The sequence below is a fragment of the Typopeltis vanoorti genome, chromosome 15, assembly GCF_054136105.1.
Source record: "Typopeltis vanoorti isolate ZY-2024b chromosome 15, IOZ_Tvanoo_1.0, whole genome shotgun sequence".
NCBI lineage: Eukaryota > Metazoa > Arthropoda > Arachnida > Uropygi > Thelyphonidae > Typopeltis > Typopeltis vanoorti.
In genome coordinates, this window is record NC_143563.1 from 119854294 (window position 1) to 119872483 (window position 18190).

The following is an 18190-nucleotide window of genomic DNA, read 5'->3' on the forward strand; positions in this document are numbered from 1 at the left end:
TAACCTGTGGCCAGGAAGGGCCAATCAAGGCCAAAAATTCTTCCTTCTTGTTCCTAATACTCCTGGCATTAGTATACATGAAATGCAGTGATTCCTTTGTCCCACCCCTATCTCGATGTGTTATTCTAAATGTCCCATTCCCATTTTTTGTCCTTAGTGCTGGCTCGGGTACATTATATACATTTTTACACTCAACTGTCTCACTGAAGTTTGCATATCCCCCCCCCCACTCCTTGATAGCTCTAGTTTCCCTGGTTCTGCCCATCCATTTTCACTTCATTCAGCAACACTTTTTCCAGTCTCTGCACACCAAGTCCATTCAAATGCAGGCCATCCATCTTGTTTCGCCCATCAAACTCATTCCACACCACACCGTCTGCATAACCTGCGCATAATGTCATTTGCGATTATGGCTCTCCTTCTAAACTCCTCTCTGTCATACCGTAATATAAATTCGCTACTTATAACTACATGCTGGATACAGACAGACACAAATTTAATGAAGATAAAATTTGATTTTTAAGTCACAAGGTGAAAAAAGATAAAGGGTTACTACAATTTGTAAACTGTGTTTTTATCGAAACTGCGTTGAACAAGGATTACTAAAATTTGTAGACCATATTATATTGAAACCATGTTGTATAAGTACAGCGTTATACAAGGGTTACCTGTATTTTTAATATCTGAAAAGTGTGGGTTCTACAGTCGATTTTCTTGAATTTATGGGAAGAAAAACCCAAGTTTCCGGGAGAAAAAACCTGCTTGCCCGTCCCCAGAGATCGACTAACTTGGGAATCGGTCGAAAAAAGGCTTAGAAAAAGTTCCTCTAGTCAGCGACTACACTTGAACTTAGTCCATTTGAGAGGTTTAGTGCTGAGGAGTACAAACAACGCTTCCACTGAGCTACACAGGCTTGTAAAAATGAAATGTACTTATCTAAATGTATTTGATATTTGTTTCTGTCATTTCTTTCTTCTTACATGCAGTTTGGATGATGGCTTTGCTGGACATACTCATTACACCATTATCGTTTAAAAATGAGGGAGCTAGTTTCTGCTCCATTTGAGGCTACAGCAGTGAAACAGTTTTCTGCAGGCTAGCCGCAAGGTAGTGCACATTGTCGAACCTAATGGTAGCACCTCTATTGGAGGATTCCCGATCAGCTGGCGAATAACCCTGCTGCTGTTGCTTACCCTACCAAGTTGTGCCTGGAGGAAGACTGTGTGAACGGAAAGCCAGGAGCACTGTCTGAGGTGACACTTGGACTGGAGTCTGGGCACTCCCCGTGTGTGTGTTATCTACACAAGGACCCAGCTATATGTCCATTCTCTTTGTGTTCTGAATCAACCACCCTACACATGAAAGTCAATCATAAAAATACTAGTTTTAACTGAGGATACAAAAAAAATTTTCCATAAAAAAAAAAAAAAAAATATCTCAAAAATTGGAGCAAATAATAAAAATACATCTCAACTCACCATAAATAATACCAAAAAAACACTTTCATATTCATTTCACCAACATTTGAGGCATTAATGCAAATATTTCAGACATGCATCACTACTTACAGATATTAAAACCTGATCTCTTTTTCCTAACAGAACCTCAGTTGGCATCCTCCAACTAGTTTACCTCTACTATCCCAATTACATCCTACACAATGCATTTTGCAAAAAGGGCAGAACATGTGCTTTTGTGAAATCTGATATCCCCTGTCCAAGTCTATCCAACTTGGAATCCCCGCTTTTTGATCTGCTCTGGCTCAAAATTTCCCTACTTCACTTTATAGCCTTCATTTTCTGCTTTTACTGCTCTCCTAACTGTGTGAAATCTGGCTGCCCTTTTTGACTACTTATCACTAAAAATTGATTTCTTACAAACTAATTATTGAAATTGTGAGATTATCCACCTTGGGGACTTTAACGTCCATAACACAAACTGGCTCCCCTACTCTGACTTCACAGATTAAGCTGGAAGGGAAGTCGAATCAGTCGGTCATGCCTGATTTGCCATCAGTAATGACCGAACACAAATAGTCAATCTACCAACCAGAACACCAGACAATTTTCATCATTCTACCAATGTTCTTCACATTTTCTTAACCAACTCTCCCTCCAAATATACCATGGATGTCTGCTCTCCCCTTTGCAACTCTGACCAAAATCTTATTTAGGTCTCCTTTTCAACAGTTCCTTTTCAACTTGTATATTAATGATATTGGTGAAGATTTGGATGGAGATATTCAGTTGTTTGCAGATGATGCAAAGTTGGGATAAACCATGAAGAGTAGTGAAGATGTTGTGGCCTTATAAGAAGACTTGAATAAATTGAGTGATTGGGCACGGAAATGGGTATGTGAGTTCAATGTTGCAAAATGTAAGGTTTTAAAATTTGGAAAACAAAGATGGGATGCAGAATTTATGCTTGGTGAGGATATATTGTTGGAGGTAGAAGAGATAAGAGATCTGGGGGGTGATAGTGGATAAGGATCAGAAATTTAGGGGACACATTAGCCAAAATTGTGAAGACAACACAAAGGCCTAAGGGAATGATGCGGAGGACACTAACATGTAGAAGTAGCGAGATTCTTGTTCCGTTGTATAAGGCTTTGATTAGGCCACACATGGACTCTTGTGCCCAGATTTGGTCACCTGGTTTTCAGAGGGATGAAGAAATGTTGGAAAGGGTCCAAAGGCGAATGACTAAGGTAGTTTCTGACCTCTGGAATGTCGAGTAAGAGGAAAGATTGAGAAGATGTAATTTGCAGAGTCTGGTGGACAGTAGGAAGAGGGGAGTATGATAGAGACTACAAGTTGGTAAGGGATTGTTATAAGTTCAATGCTGGAGAAGTTCTACAGAAAATAGTGGGAGATAATGGGAGAACCAGAGGTCATCCCTGGAAACTGTATAAAGAGGGTGTGAGTAGGGGAGTGAGAGGCAGTTTTTTTTCATGCAGTTGTAAACGATTGGAATGCCTTGCCTGAGAGTGTGATGTCTGCAAGGAGTTTGAGTGTGTTTAAGACACGGTATGATGAGCTGTGTGTGTGTGTGATAAAAGGACCTCCCAGATGAGTCTTTGACTCCATGAGGTCTTGGGGTAATAATAATAATAATAATAATAATATATCCTAAGCAGAAGTCCAGCACACACTTATCGCTGTTATTAGCTTATCCCCTTTAATCAAATTTTCCCAAAATGTTCCTATATGCCTAGTGAGATAAATTTCCTACACTGAGGTTCAGATCTCTAACAAGGACCCTCTAGGCCCTCCGAAAAATCCTCCTCTGCTTCTTCCTTAGAAGAACTTTCTGCAGGATCACACACACCCATAAGTTTCATTGTCCATTTCACGCTTTAAGTTTGATCACATAACTTTACTTGAAATGGCTTTCTGATAAAGAATCTACATGGTTGGTGCTGAATGCTGTTGCTACTCTTTCCTTCTCTTCATCATTATTGCCTGAATATAATATCTTATACTTATTTGTAAGATCAAAAAAAATTTAGGAATCAATATAATGAAATATTCTTAGAAAACAAATCCTTCTACATCAACTTTCCAAGTTTTAACATCTGCTATTAATGGTTAAATTCTGCTTATGCCATCTATGGGTAAGAAATAAGTTAATTATCACTGTCGGCTGCATATCCATTTTATGTTGCTGTGTCACAATTAACAGGTTACCTCATGGTGTGTATGCAATGTCCTCTGAAGATGAAATGACACATGCATATCCTAACCTATCCTCTGTGATCATATTCCATTACGACAAAATCAAAGTAAAGATACCAAGCAATTTTATAAGCTAGGTTCAACCTTGGCATTTTTTGGGTCTGGCTCCCATTGATGAGACCTCAATAAAGGTCGAAACCGGTCTGGGTAGTGGCCCTTGCCTTTAATGCATAGCATTATACATCTCTGCAAGTGGATGTGCTTTGCATTAGGGGAAATACTAAGGAAAGTGACCAGAGTTTATTAAACCTATACTACAAGTTGCCTTAGACCGGAACTATGTTCAGGTGCAAACTTGACTTACTTGTCTGTTTGCTTACTTGGGAAAAAGGATTAAACCCATCATCATCATCATCATCATCAAATTCCTGCCATGTACCCTCAAGGGGTGTACAGGATATGACAGTACTACATGAAAAAATTATATCATTACTAACTTCCTATCTACAATTTTCCTCCAAATCAGTCTGTTACTTGTTCAAGACTCCAACATTATCAGATCTTACATTTCTATCGTCTAAGGCACTTTGTACCATATCAATCCACCTATATCTTGTTCTTCCTCTGGGTCGTTTTCCTGCCAACCTGGCAGAGAACACTTGTTTTGCTAATCTTTCCTCTCCCATTCTATTTAACCATACCACCTGAGATTAGCTCTGCTAACACATTCCTGGATGCTGACAATGTCAAGTTCTTTCCTAATATCCTCATTTTTAATGTGATATTGCCATTGATGCCATTTGTTCACGCCTCTAATCTTTCTCAGGACTCTCATATCTGCGGTCTCTAGTCTTTGGTCAAGTGTTTTACTTCTGACCCAGCTCTCAGATCCATAAGTTAAAACTGGTTTGAACACTGTCTTGTATACAGCTAATTTAGTGTTCCGAATAATTTCTCTCTTATTCCATATGAATTTATTCAATTGACTTCCCACCATACCAGCTTTGCTGATTCTGTTGTCTATTTCTATATTTAATTTACCATCTTCAGTAAAAATTGTGCCTAAGTAGCTGAAATGTTTTATTTGTTCCACAGGTTCTCCATTCACAACACAGTTGACATTTTCAATGATTCTGCCTATTTTCATTGTCTTTGTCTTTTTATTGCTGACCTTCATACCATATCTATTACAACAGCTATTCAATTTAGTCAGAGAATCTTGCAGACTTGTAACGGATTTATTTAGAAGTATAACATCATCTGCATAAAGCAAAGAGCTGACATTAACATCTCCAATTTTGATATCAGGTTTAATACCACTTTCTTCATAATGTGATCCATATAGATAATGAATAACAGAGGGGATAATGTACATCCTTGTCTCACACCAGATTTAACATTAAACCATCTTCCTGTACTTCCTTCAATTCTAACTGCTGACTTACAACTCAAATAAAGACTAAGTATTGCTTGATATAATGCCCCATTGACACCATATAACTGCAGCGTATTGAATAGCTTCTCTCTTGGCACCTTGTCATATGGCTTTTCCAAATCGACAAAACTTAAATACAGATCTTTGTTATATTCCCATGCTTTCTCCACTATAAGATCTGATCCTGACAGCCTCTATTTGGCCTGAATCCAGCTTGTTCTTCACCAAGCTTTTCTTCCACAATTCTTCTCAACCTTTTCTCAAGTATACTTGCATAGATCTTGCCAGGAACACTCAGTAGAGAAATACCTCTGTAATTCTCACATTCAGTTTTATTTCCCTTTTTATATATGGGTACTATGAGAGCTCTACTCCAATCATCGGGAATTCGTCCCTCTGTCCAGGCTTTCTGAACTATGCAGTGCAGCCACTGTAAGACTCTTATACCACCATACTTCAGCATTTCTGGTCGAATATCACCTACTCCTGCTGCCTTTCCACATTTCAAGCTTTTGATGGCTTTTTCTACTTCAAGTATGGATATGTATTCCTGACTGCATGCCTGGTCAGTGTTTTTTATCACTGTGCTGTCATCACTGCTTGTTTCATTTAGCAGTTTTTCAAAGTAATTACTCCATACTTCAAGGATATCTTTTTCTCCTGTTTTCATGTCACCTTTATCACCTCTAACTCCTTTTACAGCACTCTTTCCTCCATTCCTAAGCTTCTTCAACAACCTCCAGAATATTTTGCCACCTTCTTGATATTTATTTTCTATATTCTTACCAAAGTCCTCCCATGACTTTTGTTTAGCTTAGTTTTACACACTGTTTAGCTTTCTTACATTTGTCTCTGTATTCTGTAAGAGTAAAAGATGACTTATTTGGCAGGAACTTTTGATATGCTTTCTTCTTTTCCTTCATGAATGGGAGAGGAAAGATTAGCAAAACAAGTGTTCTCTGCCAGGTTGGCAGGAAAACGACCCAGAGGTAGACCAAGATATATTATTATTATTATTATTATTTGACACCTCCAGGGAGTCCAAAGACTCATCGAGGGAGGATACCTGCTCTACAACTCTGTCTCCACCTCAATTCCCCAACTGAGCGCAACTACACCAGCGCCATCTATCGCCGACTACCACCACCACTGGTTTTTTTCCCACAGACAATCACAAACATCCATGCCCACAGCGGGATTCGAACCCGCAGCCTTTAGCTGGAAAGCAGATACGCTAACCACTCGGCCAGCCAGGCCTGATATGGTACAAAGTGCCTTAGACGATAGAAATATAAGATCTGATAATGTTGGAGCCTTGACAAGTAACAGACTGATTTGGAGGAAAATTGTAGATAGGAAGTTAGTAATGATATAATTTTTTCATGTAGTACTGTCATATCCTGTACACCCCTTGAGGGTACATGGCAGGAATTTGATGATGATGATGATGGGTTTAATCCTTTCCCAAGTAAGCAAACAGACAAGTAAGTCAAGTTTAAGGGGTGCTTAAGTCTGTTTGCTTACTTGGGAAAAAGGATTAAACCCTAGCTTAGAAAATTGCTTAGTATCTTTAACATAGTATATACCCAGGGTAAAAAAAAAAAAAAAACTTTCTACAAAATCAAAGTAGTTGGAAGGGGATCAATCGTTCGATGCTGTAGGCACACTCTCCCTCGATGAGTCTTTGGACTTCCTGAAGGTGTAACATAATAATAATAATAAAATATTTGTTGATAATCAACAAAAAGTATTTGTAATGACCAGCAATCCTAATACGTGTGACAAGTGACGTTATCCATGCAAAGGACTATCTACAACATAAAAAATAAAATTCACAATTAAACCAAAACTCCTCATGATATTTTTAACATCAAATAAAAATTCTCATTTGTCATGGACAAGCACATTTTTAAAACCCTGGTCTTACTAGCAGTCACTCATGAGAATGACTGCCTTCTGTACAGAAGCCATTAGTTAGATGTATAATATACAAAATTTCTGGTGACAAGACTGGTGTCATGTATTTTCAAAAAGCACACTGTGCAGTTTTATTGTAATAATCAAAGTTTTATTGTAATAACATTGCACATTGTGCCACAATGTGCAATGTTATTACATTGACATAAACAACTATCCCAAAAACTGCCCTATCCCAAAGCATTATCCATAGGGATATGTACTTAGCATTATTATTATTACGAGCAACTCCAAGGAGTCGACAGACTCATCGAGGGAGGCCCTAACATCATGTCACGAACAACTATTCGACATTCACACAGTATCATGCCTCGCCTTGAACTCAATCACAGTCATGGCACCCACAACAGACTCTGGCAGCTTATTCCACTCATTCACCACTCACCAAGTAAAAAACCAAGCTCTAACACCCTTAGAGCTTGATTCATAGTCCCACCCTTAGTGGGACTATGAATAGTTTCTCTATTCATAGTCCCACCTGAGTCCCATTTGAGAATAAGACTGGTGGTGGCCCTAGTCCCACCACCAGTCCTATTCTCAAAAATATCTCATGAAATATTCTGAAATTCAAAAATATCTCCAACCACCCTCCTATCCATCTCACCAGCCCTATATCCATCCCCATATGCTTCAGTTTACTGATTAGAATTCCATGTAGTATCCTGTCAAAGGCCTTAGCAAGGTCCAGTAGAATCACTGTAAACCCATTACCCTTATCCGGTTCAGCCGTCATGTGATATAAAACGTGCGCAAGTTACTGAGGCATGATCTACCCTTCACAAAATCATGCTGTCCCTGATTTTCATCTATCCAATCCTGTATTTTCCTCTTGACTATTTTCTCCAAGACCTTGACAATGATTCCCGATATGCTGATCGGTCGGTAATTTACAACAGCAGTCTTTGAACCTCCTTTATGGAATACTAAGGCAAGCGATTTGAAGTAATTAGTTTTCTTATACAAGTTGCCCAGTCATGAAGTTACTTCACATGCAAACTTTGTTTGCTTACACTTTGATCAAGGATTAAACCAAGAATATAATTTCTTGGCATCTTTATTTTATAATACCAGCAAGTGGAACTTTCAACATCCACTCCATCCTGAAGGTTATTTTACTCCTGAAAGAAGTTTTTCCAAAGGAACAATTTATCACAGCCAAGAGTAAGGCTCCAGGAACAGTCTTTCGTATTTGAATTTGTTTCTATGGAGTAAAGTGGTATCCTTACTTGGCCACCTTACTCCATAGAAGCAAATTCAAATATGAAAGATTGTTCTTGCCGTCACCTCAGCCTTAAGGAGCTACCCCAACATCAATAAATACTGTTTTGTGAAACTGCCTCATATCTGGGAAGCACTAATCATAATAACTCCAGCCCATCAGCCAAGGACACCCATTCCAGCTTACTAAGGGACAATATTTTAGAACTTCAGACTTACCTTTCTGTTTCGGTTTCAGTCTAATTTACATTATATATTGTCTATATGCACAAAACAATTTGTTCTTTGTTCCCTGAAGTTGGCAAACTGACTTTGCCAAAATACTGGAAGTGTTTATTAAGTTTATTCTAATTAATATATAGTATACTCCGTTAATTTCCATAAATAATACCCTTGCTCATCAGCGAAAGACAGACCTGAAAGTTACTGCTAAGTTACTTGTACATACAGGCTGTTGATGTAACATCAACTGCCTCAGTATTCCATAATTATTATTATTATTTTATGGGCACCACCATGCAGTCCAAAGACTCATTGCAGGAGATCCAAACTATCCGTATAATCTATCATACCTGTCCTTGAATCCATTAACAGATAAAGCACTCCCAACTGAATCTGACAACCCATTCCACTCATTCACAACTTTCCAAGTAAAAAAAAATCTAGACCTTTATTCAACTTCCAGGGAAGACCTCTTGTTCTGGCTCCTCTAGCCAAGTGCTGAAATATTGTTTCTATCACATCCCCTCTTTTTCTCCTATCAACCAATTTCTGCAATCCACACATCCTCAATCTATCTTCATAGGGAACATTCCACAGACCACTCAGCATCTTGGTCACTCACCTCTGAATCTTCTCCAGCAATTCCTCATCCAGGAGACCAGACTTGAGCACATTAATCCAGATGTGGAGATATCGAGGCCTTGTTATACCACTTTATAAGGTTCAGGTTAGGAAAGTGACTAGTATTGTAAGGAGAGAAAAATTACAATGAGAAGAGGCTAGCAAGGAGTTTTCTTGCTAAGTTGCAAGTATGAGGGAAAATGATAATGAAGTCAATTCCTCATGGTTTGTCAATTATCTTGCTGAAAGGAGATAAGACTAGGGGAAATAATTTAGATGACATAGTCAAGTTATTAAATGATCAACTTATTAGTATTCCATCCTGGTACATCAGGCTTTATTCCTTGAAAGATAATTATTATTATCATCTGACCCCATGGAGTCAAAGATTCATCTAGGAGGTCCCTTTGTGATACACACAGCTAATCATACCATGCCTTAAACACATTCAAATTCTCTGCAGACCTCATACTCTCATGCAAGACATTTCAATCATTCACAACCATGCCAGAAACCTGCTTCTCACTCCCTTGTTCACACCTTCCTTATACAGCTTCCAGGGATGATCTCTTGTTCTCCTCTAATCTCCCACCATTTTATGAAATACCTCTTCAACATTGATCTTATAACAATCCCTTACTGACTTGAAGTCTCTATCATATCCCACCTCTTCCTCCTATCCACTAGAAGATTGCATCTTCTCAACCTTTCCTCGTATTCAACATTCCAGAAATCATAAACTACATTAGTCAATTGCCTCTGGACCCTTTCAAATATCTCTTCGTTCTTTTGAAAACCAGGTGACCCAATCATTGCACAGTAGTCCATATGTTGCTTAATCAAGGCTTTGATACAATGAAACAAGAATACTTCTAACTTCTACAAGTCAATGTCCTTGGCATCATTCCTAGAATTCGTTGTGTTCTCAGAATTTTGGCAATATGTCCTCTCTAAATTATAGATCCTTATTACCCCAAGATCTCTTATTTCCTACACCTCTATTCCCATCAAGCATAAATTCTGCATCTCATCTTTGTTTTCCAAATTTTAAAACCTTACATTTTGCAACATTGAAGTGGCATCCCCCAATCCTGTGTCCATTCACTCAATCTATTCGTCTTCTTGTAAGGTCAGAACATCATCCAAACATTGCATCATATGCAAACAACTGAATATCCCCATCCAAAACTTTCCTAATATCATTATCATTATTAATGATAATGATATTGGGAAATAAAGTTTCCCAATATCATTATCATTAATAATGATAATGATATTAGGAAAGTTTTGGATGGGGATATTTTATTTCCCAATATCATTATCATTAATAATGATAATGATATTAGGAAAGTTTTGGATGGGGATATTCAGTTTCCCAATATCATTAACATACAGGTTAAACAGCAATGGCCCTAAAACAGCCCCCTGAGATACCCCACTAGTGACTTTCCTCTTCTGGGGGTATTGCTCCCCCATAGACAACTTGATACCTATCAGACAACCAAATTCCAATCCAATGCACTAGTCTAATAACCAATCCCATCCACTCTAGTTTGACTCGCAACTTGTCATGCAGTAATATAATGAGTGGTGAAATGTTAGAGATGAATGAAGAGGATATATACTGAATACTGAGTATGCTAAATGTCAGTAAAGTGGGCGAGGGGAGGACTACATAGAATTTTGCCACATGTTTTATGGGAATGCTTTCTGATGGATATTAGAGAGTTGTACACTCAATGGACAAAACATTAGAAATAGAGGCAATGGGAAGTTGACAATGACATCCCCTGCACAGAGTGAAAAGTATCCAAACTGAACACAGACATCGAGACTCCACAACAGTGTATTGCTGTTGACAAACATGGGTAAATGTGGCGATCTTAGAGATTTGTTTTTGTAGACGTTGCGCAAGACAGATGGGTAATATTCTCATCCAAGTGTTATCAAGGTTCTGCCGAGAGTATACCATCAATGGACATACCAGCGCCCAGTGAGCAAGTGGTGGCCAACCACATGCCATTGACGACCGGGTTTGACATCGGCTGTCCAGGGTTGTACCAACCAACCGCAGGTCAATGGCGGCACAAATCACATCCAGTTTCAATGTTGGAAGTCCAAGTAGCAACAGTAAGCAAATGACATACCCTACATACTATGTGCTACAAAATCTAATGCCCTAATAGCATACAACTGATAACAGCTCATCACCAAGTATGCACTTCACCTGGTGTCAAGATGATCTAAACTGAATCTCTGCAGAGCGGACTAGTCATGTGTTCTGATGAATACCGTTATCAGTTGTGCCAAGTTGACGGGAGGAAGTCAACAGCATGAGACCATGGTCCCATTGTGCCAGGTCAGCTCTGTTCAAGGAGGTGGTAGCTCTGTGATGGTTTGGGGAGCCTTCTCATGTGATACATTAGGTTTCTTAGTGTGTCTGGAGAAGTCCTTAAATGCAGCAAGCTACCAGAATGTGCCAGCTGATCACCTATACACTTTCACAGCCTTTGAACATTGAACTTGGAACATTGGCCTGCAACCAATAGCCTGTTTCATTGGGCAAATGCATTGCCCAACTGGGCTGCAATCACCTAGGAATGGCTCAAGGAACACTATTCTGAGTTTGGGACCATCCAGTGCCCCCCCCCCCCCCCAAGAGCCACATATTTAAATTCAAGAAAATCTCTCTGGGATGCCATTGAGCAAGACATCAGATTCATGCATCCAGTACAGACATCTAAGTCACAATTGTGAAGATAATGCTGCAACAGGCATAACTGGATTTCCATCCAGCATATGGTGGAGACAATGCCTTGTAGAGTACTGGCTGTTATTTGTCCTAGAGGAGGACTGACATGCTATTAGAGTATCTATAATGTTTTATCCATTGGGAGAAATATATAGGAAGTAGAAAGGTTACAAGTGAAGATCCATGGGGTTCAGTACTCGGACCACTGCTGTTCAATCATACCTCAATGACACTGTCACATGACTACAAGGAGATGTCCAGTTGTATGCAGATGATATGGAGCTTGGAATATTAATAGTGCTGATGTTCTGGCTGTTCAAGAGAATTTGAATAAGCTATAAAGGTAGGCAAATGAATGGGAAATTTCAGTTTATTCAAATAAATGTAAGGATTTAAAATTTTAGATTCACAGATGGTATGCTTCATATTCACTTGGTGGAGTTATACTGGAAGTGGAGAAAGCAAGGGATATTATGTGATTATAGATAGAAATGTTCAGTTCAAAGGACATCAAGCAAATGTTGTGAAGACATCTCAAAAATTTGCTGCAATATTGAGGAGGACATCGACCAGAGATAAAAGTGTGGTGGTGATCCCACTGTATAAAACTTTGATCAGACCACATCTGGATTTCTGCAATCAGTTCTGATCACCAGGATTCGAAGGGATTAGGAAACTAGAAGAGGGTAGAGAGATGAATAATAACAAAAATCAGGTCAGGGCTATGTATTGTTCATTATGAGGACACACTGAGGGCATAAAAACTTCAGAATTTGGTGGATAGAAGACAAAGGGAGATATGATTGAGATATGTAAACTATTGCAGGATTATTACTGTGTTCACACATAGGAGATTTTTCATATTTTTCATTGAGGAAATAAATAACCTCATCATCATCATCAAATTCCTGCAATGTACATTCAAGGGGTGTTTCCAAGGATATGATAATACTTCATGAAAAATTTACATCATTACTAACTACCTACCTACAATTTTCCTCCAAATCAGTCTGTTACTTGTCAAGACTCCAACATTATCAGAACTTATATTTCTATCATCTAAGGCACTTTGTACAGTATCAATTCAACTATATCTTGGTCTTCCTCTGGGTCGTTTTCCTGCCAACCTGGCAGAGAACACTTGTTTTGCTAATCTTTCCTCGCACATTCTATTTAAGTGACCATACCACTGAGATTAGCTCTGCTAACGCATTCCTGGATGCTGACAATGTCACGTTCTTTCCTAATATCCTTGTTTTAAATATGATATTGCCACTGATGCCATCTATTCAACCCTCTAATCTTTCTCAGGACTCTCATATCTGCGGTCTCTAGACTTTAGTCAAGTGTTTTACTTCTGACCCAGCTCTCAGATCCATAAGTTAAAACTGGTTAGAACACTGTCTTGTATACAGCTAATTTAGTATTCCGACTAATTTCTCTCTTATTCCATAAGAATTTATTCAATTGACTTCCTACCATACCAGCTTTGTTGATTCTCTTATTTATTTCTATATTTAATTTACCATCTTCACTAAAAATCATGCCTAAGTAGCTGAAATGTTTTACTTGTTCGACAGATTCTCAGTTCACAATGCAGTTGACGTTTTCAGTGATTCTGCCTATTATCATTGTCTTTGTCTTTTTATTGCTAACCTTAATACCATATCTGTTACAACAGTTATTCAATTTAGTCAGGGAATCTTGCAGACTTGTAGCAGATTTATTTAGAAGTATAACATCATCTGCATAAAGCAAAGAGCTGATATTAACATCTCCAATTTTGATATCATGTTTAATTCCACTTTCCTTCATAATGTGATCCATAAAGATAATGAATAACAGAGGGGATAATGTACATCCTTGCCTCACATCAGATTTAACATTAAACCATCTTCCTGTACTTCCTTCAATTCTAACTGCTGACTTAGAACTCAAATAAAGACTAAGTATTGCTTGATATAATATCCCATCGAAACAATATAACCGTAGCGTATTGAATAGCTTCTTTCTTGGCACCTTGTCATATGCCTTTTCCAGATCGACAACTTAAATACAGATCTTTGTTATATTCCCATGCTTTCTCAACTATCTGTCATAAAGTGAAAATCTGATCCTGACAGCCTCTATTTGGCCTAAATCCAGCTTGTTCTTCACCAAGCTTCTCTTCCACAATCCTTCTCAACCGTTTCTCAAGTATACATGCATATATCTTAGCAGGAACACTCAGTAATGAAATGCCTCTGTAATTCTCACATTCAGTTTAATTTCCCTTTTTATATACGGCAACTATGAGAACTCTACTCCAATCATTGGAAATTCGTCCCTCTGTCCAGTCTTTCTGAACTATGCAGTGCAGCCACTGTAAAACTTTTATACCACCATACTTTAGCATTTCTGGTGGAATATCATCTACTCCTGCTGCCATTCCACATTTCAAGCCTTTGATGGCTTTTTCTACTTCAAGTATCAATATGTATTCCGGACTGTATGCCTGTTGAGTGTTTTTTACCACTGTGCTATCACTGCTTGTTTCATTTAGCAATTTTTCAAAGTAATTACTCCATACTTCAAGGACATCTTTCCGCCCTCCCCTGTTTTCGTGATACCTTTATCATCTCTAACTCCTTTTACAGCACTCTTTCCTCCATTTTGAAGTTACAGAAAATCTTACCAACAGACTCCAGAATATCTTATCAGCTTCTTGATATTTATTTTCTATGTTCATACCAAAGTCTCCCATGACTCCTGTTTAGCTAGTTTTACACAGTGTTTAGCTTTCTTACATTGGTCTCTGTATTCTCTAAGAGCACAAGCTGACTTATTTGCCAGGAACTTTTGATATGCTTTCTTCTTTTCCTTCACTGCCTCTTTAACTTCCTGTGTCCACCATGGAGTTCTGATTTTTTTATCCTTGCAGACAACCTCACCACATGACTCTGGCTGAATGAATCAGTGTTTTCTTCAAAGCTTGCCACTGAATCTGCAAGGTTTGGTTGCTGTTCTGAAACGCTTTCATTTTTAATTCAATAATCTTTGTGTATTTTAGTCTACAGTTCACATCTCAGAGCTACTCAACATTTATTCGCTTTAAAACTTTCTTACATGTTATTCTTTTCAATATGAAATTCAATTTTATCCTGCTCAAGACTAAATAGTGATCATTGCCAATTTCAAATCCTCTGTACACTCTGGTGTCCTGCACCAGGGAAAAAACATCACTATCAACAATAACATAGTCAATGAGACTTTTCTTATTCCTTGCCTCTTCTCTCCATGTGAATTTGTGCATATTTTTTATGTTGGATCATGGTGTTAGTAATAACCAGTCCATGTCTTGAGCAGAAATCCAACAGATATTTGCCAATATTATTATTAGCTTTGCTCGTTTCTCTAAATTTCCCCAAAATATGTTTGTATGTCTGACAATCATTTGCTACTCTGCTATTTAGATCCCCAACAAAAACCAACTTTTCCTTTTTCATTGTGTCAGTTGCTTTCTCTAAAGCATTAAAAAATTCCTCCACTTCAACCTTAGTAGAACCTTCTGTGGGACCACAGGCACAAATAAGACTCATTGTCCAGTTCCCCATTCTGATATTTGCCCATATCACTCTACTTGAGACTGCCTGCCATTCAAGAAGATTAGCCTGGTATTTAGTGTTGAATACTATGGCTACTCTTTCTTTTCCTTGATTGTCATTGCCTGAATATCACATTTTGTATTTATTGCTCAGAAAGATCTCACCAGATTTTGTCTTTTTTTGTTTCAGTCACCCCTATTATGTCGATCTGATACTTATCTAATTTCTCAGCTGGCTCCATTTCTTTGCCATTTAGGCTTCTTATGTTGATAGTACCGATCTTTAACTCTGGTGATGTTGAGTTGGGGTGTGTTTTCAGATTTGTTCCAGTAGCTGACTTTTCACTGTTTGCCCTGGTTCCCAGGCGAAAACAATGGGGGGCCTTGTTTAATCGGATGATGACCCAGCCGGCATGAAATTTTGTCATGCTGTACCATCATTTTGAATTTTGGTTTAAGCAAATAAGAATTTAGTATCCTGGTAGATACCCAACAGGGTGCACCACAAGAAGGTGAGGATTGGACATTAGGTCAGAAGCTCTGGTCGGTTCTCCACATTCCTTTAAAGGCTATGTGGAGGTCTCTTCTCAGTTATATAGCTTTAACCCTTAAGCACCCCAATAAATAACCTTGATATCAATAAGGCAATAGAATTTGATGACATATCACCATGAATCTTAAGCTAATGTTCCAGAGAATTGGCAGTAGAATTCACATGCCTGTCTAATGTCTTACAACAGCACAGGTTCCAAGGAAGTGGAAGGAGGGTAAAATTGTTCTACACCATAAAAGTGGTGATAAAGCTGTTGCTTCAAATTATAGGCTAATCTGTATATCTGGAGTTGTGGTGAGAGTACTAGAGATTGGTGAGAAGTAGGATACAAAAATTTGATGATAACAGCAGTATTCTCTGTGATGATCAACATGGGTTTGTTAAAGGGAGATCAACTTTAATAACTAACTGCTCAAATAAATAAAAAACTAATTTTTTATAATAACTAACTCTAAATAATAAATAACTGCTCTTCACCACCATATGAGACTTGCCAACTCACTTCTGAGTGAAAGGTTTTGATGACAGTTCTTCGCATCACAAAGAGAATTCAAACACAGGTCTTTCAACCCAAAGGGTTCTGTTGTAACCAAAATAGATGAGGGAAAAGCTGAAAATAGAATAGAATGGAGAAATGTTGTGGAAATCTTTATCAGCAACAGACTGACATAAGTTGAAAAACATGATTCCACGGAAAAGAATGAAAAACAGGATTACAAACAGGCTAGCTAACCGGAACCTTTATTAATAGAAGCACATGGCATGTGGTATGGTTTTAATTTTTGACTTTTCCTGCCAACACCAGCACATATTGTTTTTCAAAAATAGCGCTAGTACCAAATATTTTACATTTACTTAATAGAGGCCTGTTAAATGTCAATGTGGATATGCAGAAATGCTTGATGTTTATATAAGGAGCACTAAATAACTTTTATAATATATATACATGTATATGCATTCCAAAGGAAATTGCAAAGTATCAATATGAACATGCACAAATACTTGCAGTTTTAATATGTAACACTTACTTTTCTATTGTCTTAGCCATAAACAAAATCAAAATTTAAGTAAGTAAGAGGCCTGTCGAATGTCAATGTGGATATGCAGAAATGCTAGAGCTTTTAATTTAAGCACTAAATTCGTTCGATGCTGTTGGCACACTCTCCCTCGATGAGTCTTTGGACTCCCTGGAGGTGTCACATAATAATAATAATAATATATAATGTTAAAGATATCAAGCTATTTTAAACCTGGTTTTACTCCATATCCCAAGTAAACAAACAGACAAACAAGTCAAGTTTGCGCCTGCAAGTGTTGTGAGTCTAGCTGACCCTGCACGCAGTGCAAGTCCAAGGCAACTCATTGATCACTAATCTTAATATTTGCCCTTAATGCAAGGTACATCTCCTGGAGGAGATGTATGATGCTTTGTATTAAAGGCAAGTGGCCACTATCCAGACTGGTTTCGACCTTTATTGAGGTCTCATCAGTGGGAGCCAGGCTAGAAATACCAAGATTTTAGTAATACACAGCTTATAATTATTTTACCAGAACAAGTTACCATAAGGTGTTTTAACCTTATTAAATAAAAATCTCAGGAGGAGATATAAATGTATTAAGTATTTTACCTTGGGTATAATAAATGTTAAAGAAACCTACTTTCTACATATATATATTCAAAGGAGATTGCAAAGTACCAATATGAATATGCACAAATACTTGAGATTTAAATATGTAACAGTAAACTTACTTTTCTATTGTCTTAGCCATAAACAAATTCAAAATTTAAGTAACAGAAATACTGAAATAAAAGTCAATACAGATTTCTGGGAGCAAACGAAATTTAGGTACTCATTTATCAAACCATAAACTGCAAAGGACATACATAAACATAACAACGTGCTATGCACGTTACCGAACATCAAATTGTAAGCGCCACCTCTCGGCTAATCCATAAAGATTATTTTATGAATACAACAATCTAAAATCTCGTTGAAAAAGAAATAATATCTAAATACCATCACTAGAGACTGATACCAGATATTCTTATTACATGTCACCTCCAAGGAGGTTCAAGTAAAGTAATACAACATGATAGTAGAGGAAAACTCTTCCGTATTACTATCGTCCTCTTCTCAATTTTCCAAATCAGTCT

At 37.8% G+C, this 18190-nt stretch overlaps 1 protein-coding gene across 4 annotated transcripts in view; it reads right to left on the reverse strand.

The window, feature by feature from the left end:
* Positions 1-17912, reverse strand: part of LOC150099104 (transducin beta-like protein 3) — a 470278-nt gene extending 452366 nt beyond the window's left edge. For 3 of the 4 annotated variants that reach the window (XM_090405846.1, XM_090405845.1, XM_090405844.1), the window contains exon 1: positions 17786-17912. In XM_090405846.1, coding sequence (XP_090261972.1) covers positions 17786-17805 — 20 coding nt within the window. In that variant the 5' untranslated portion in view covers positions 17806-17912. Of the gene's footprint in view, positions 1-17063; positions 17085-17785 lie in introns of those variants that run through there. The other variant, XM_090405847.1, reaches the window with a different exon arrangement.
* Between the last annotated feature and the right edge of the window lie 278 nt (positions 17913-18190).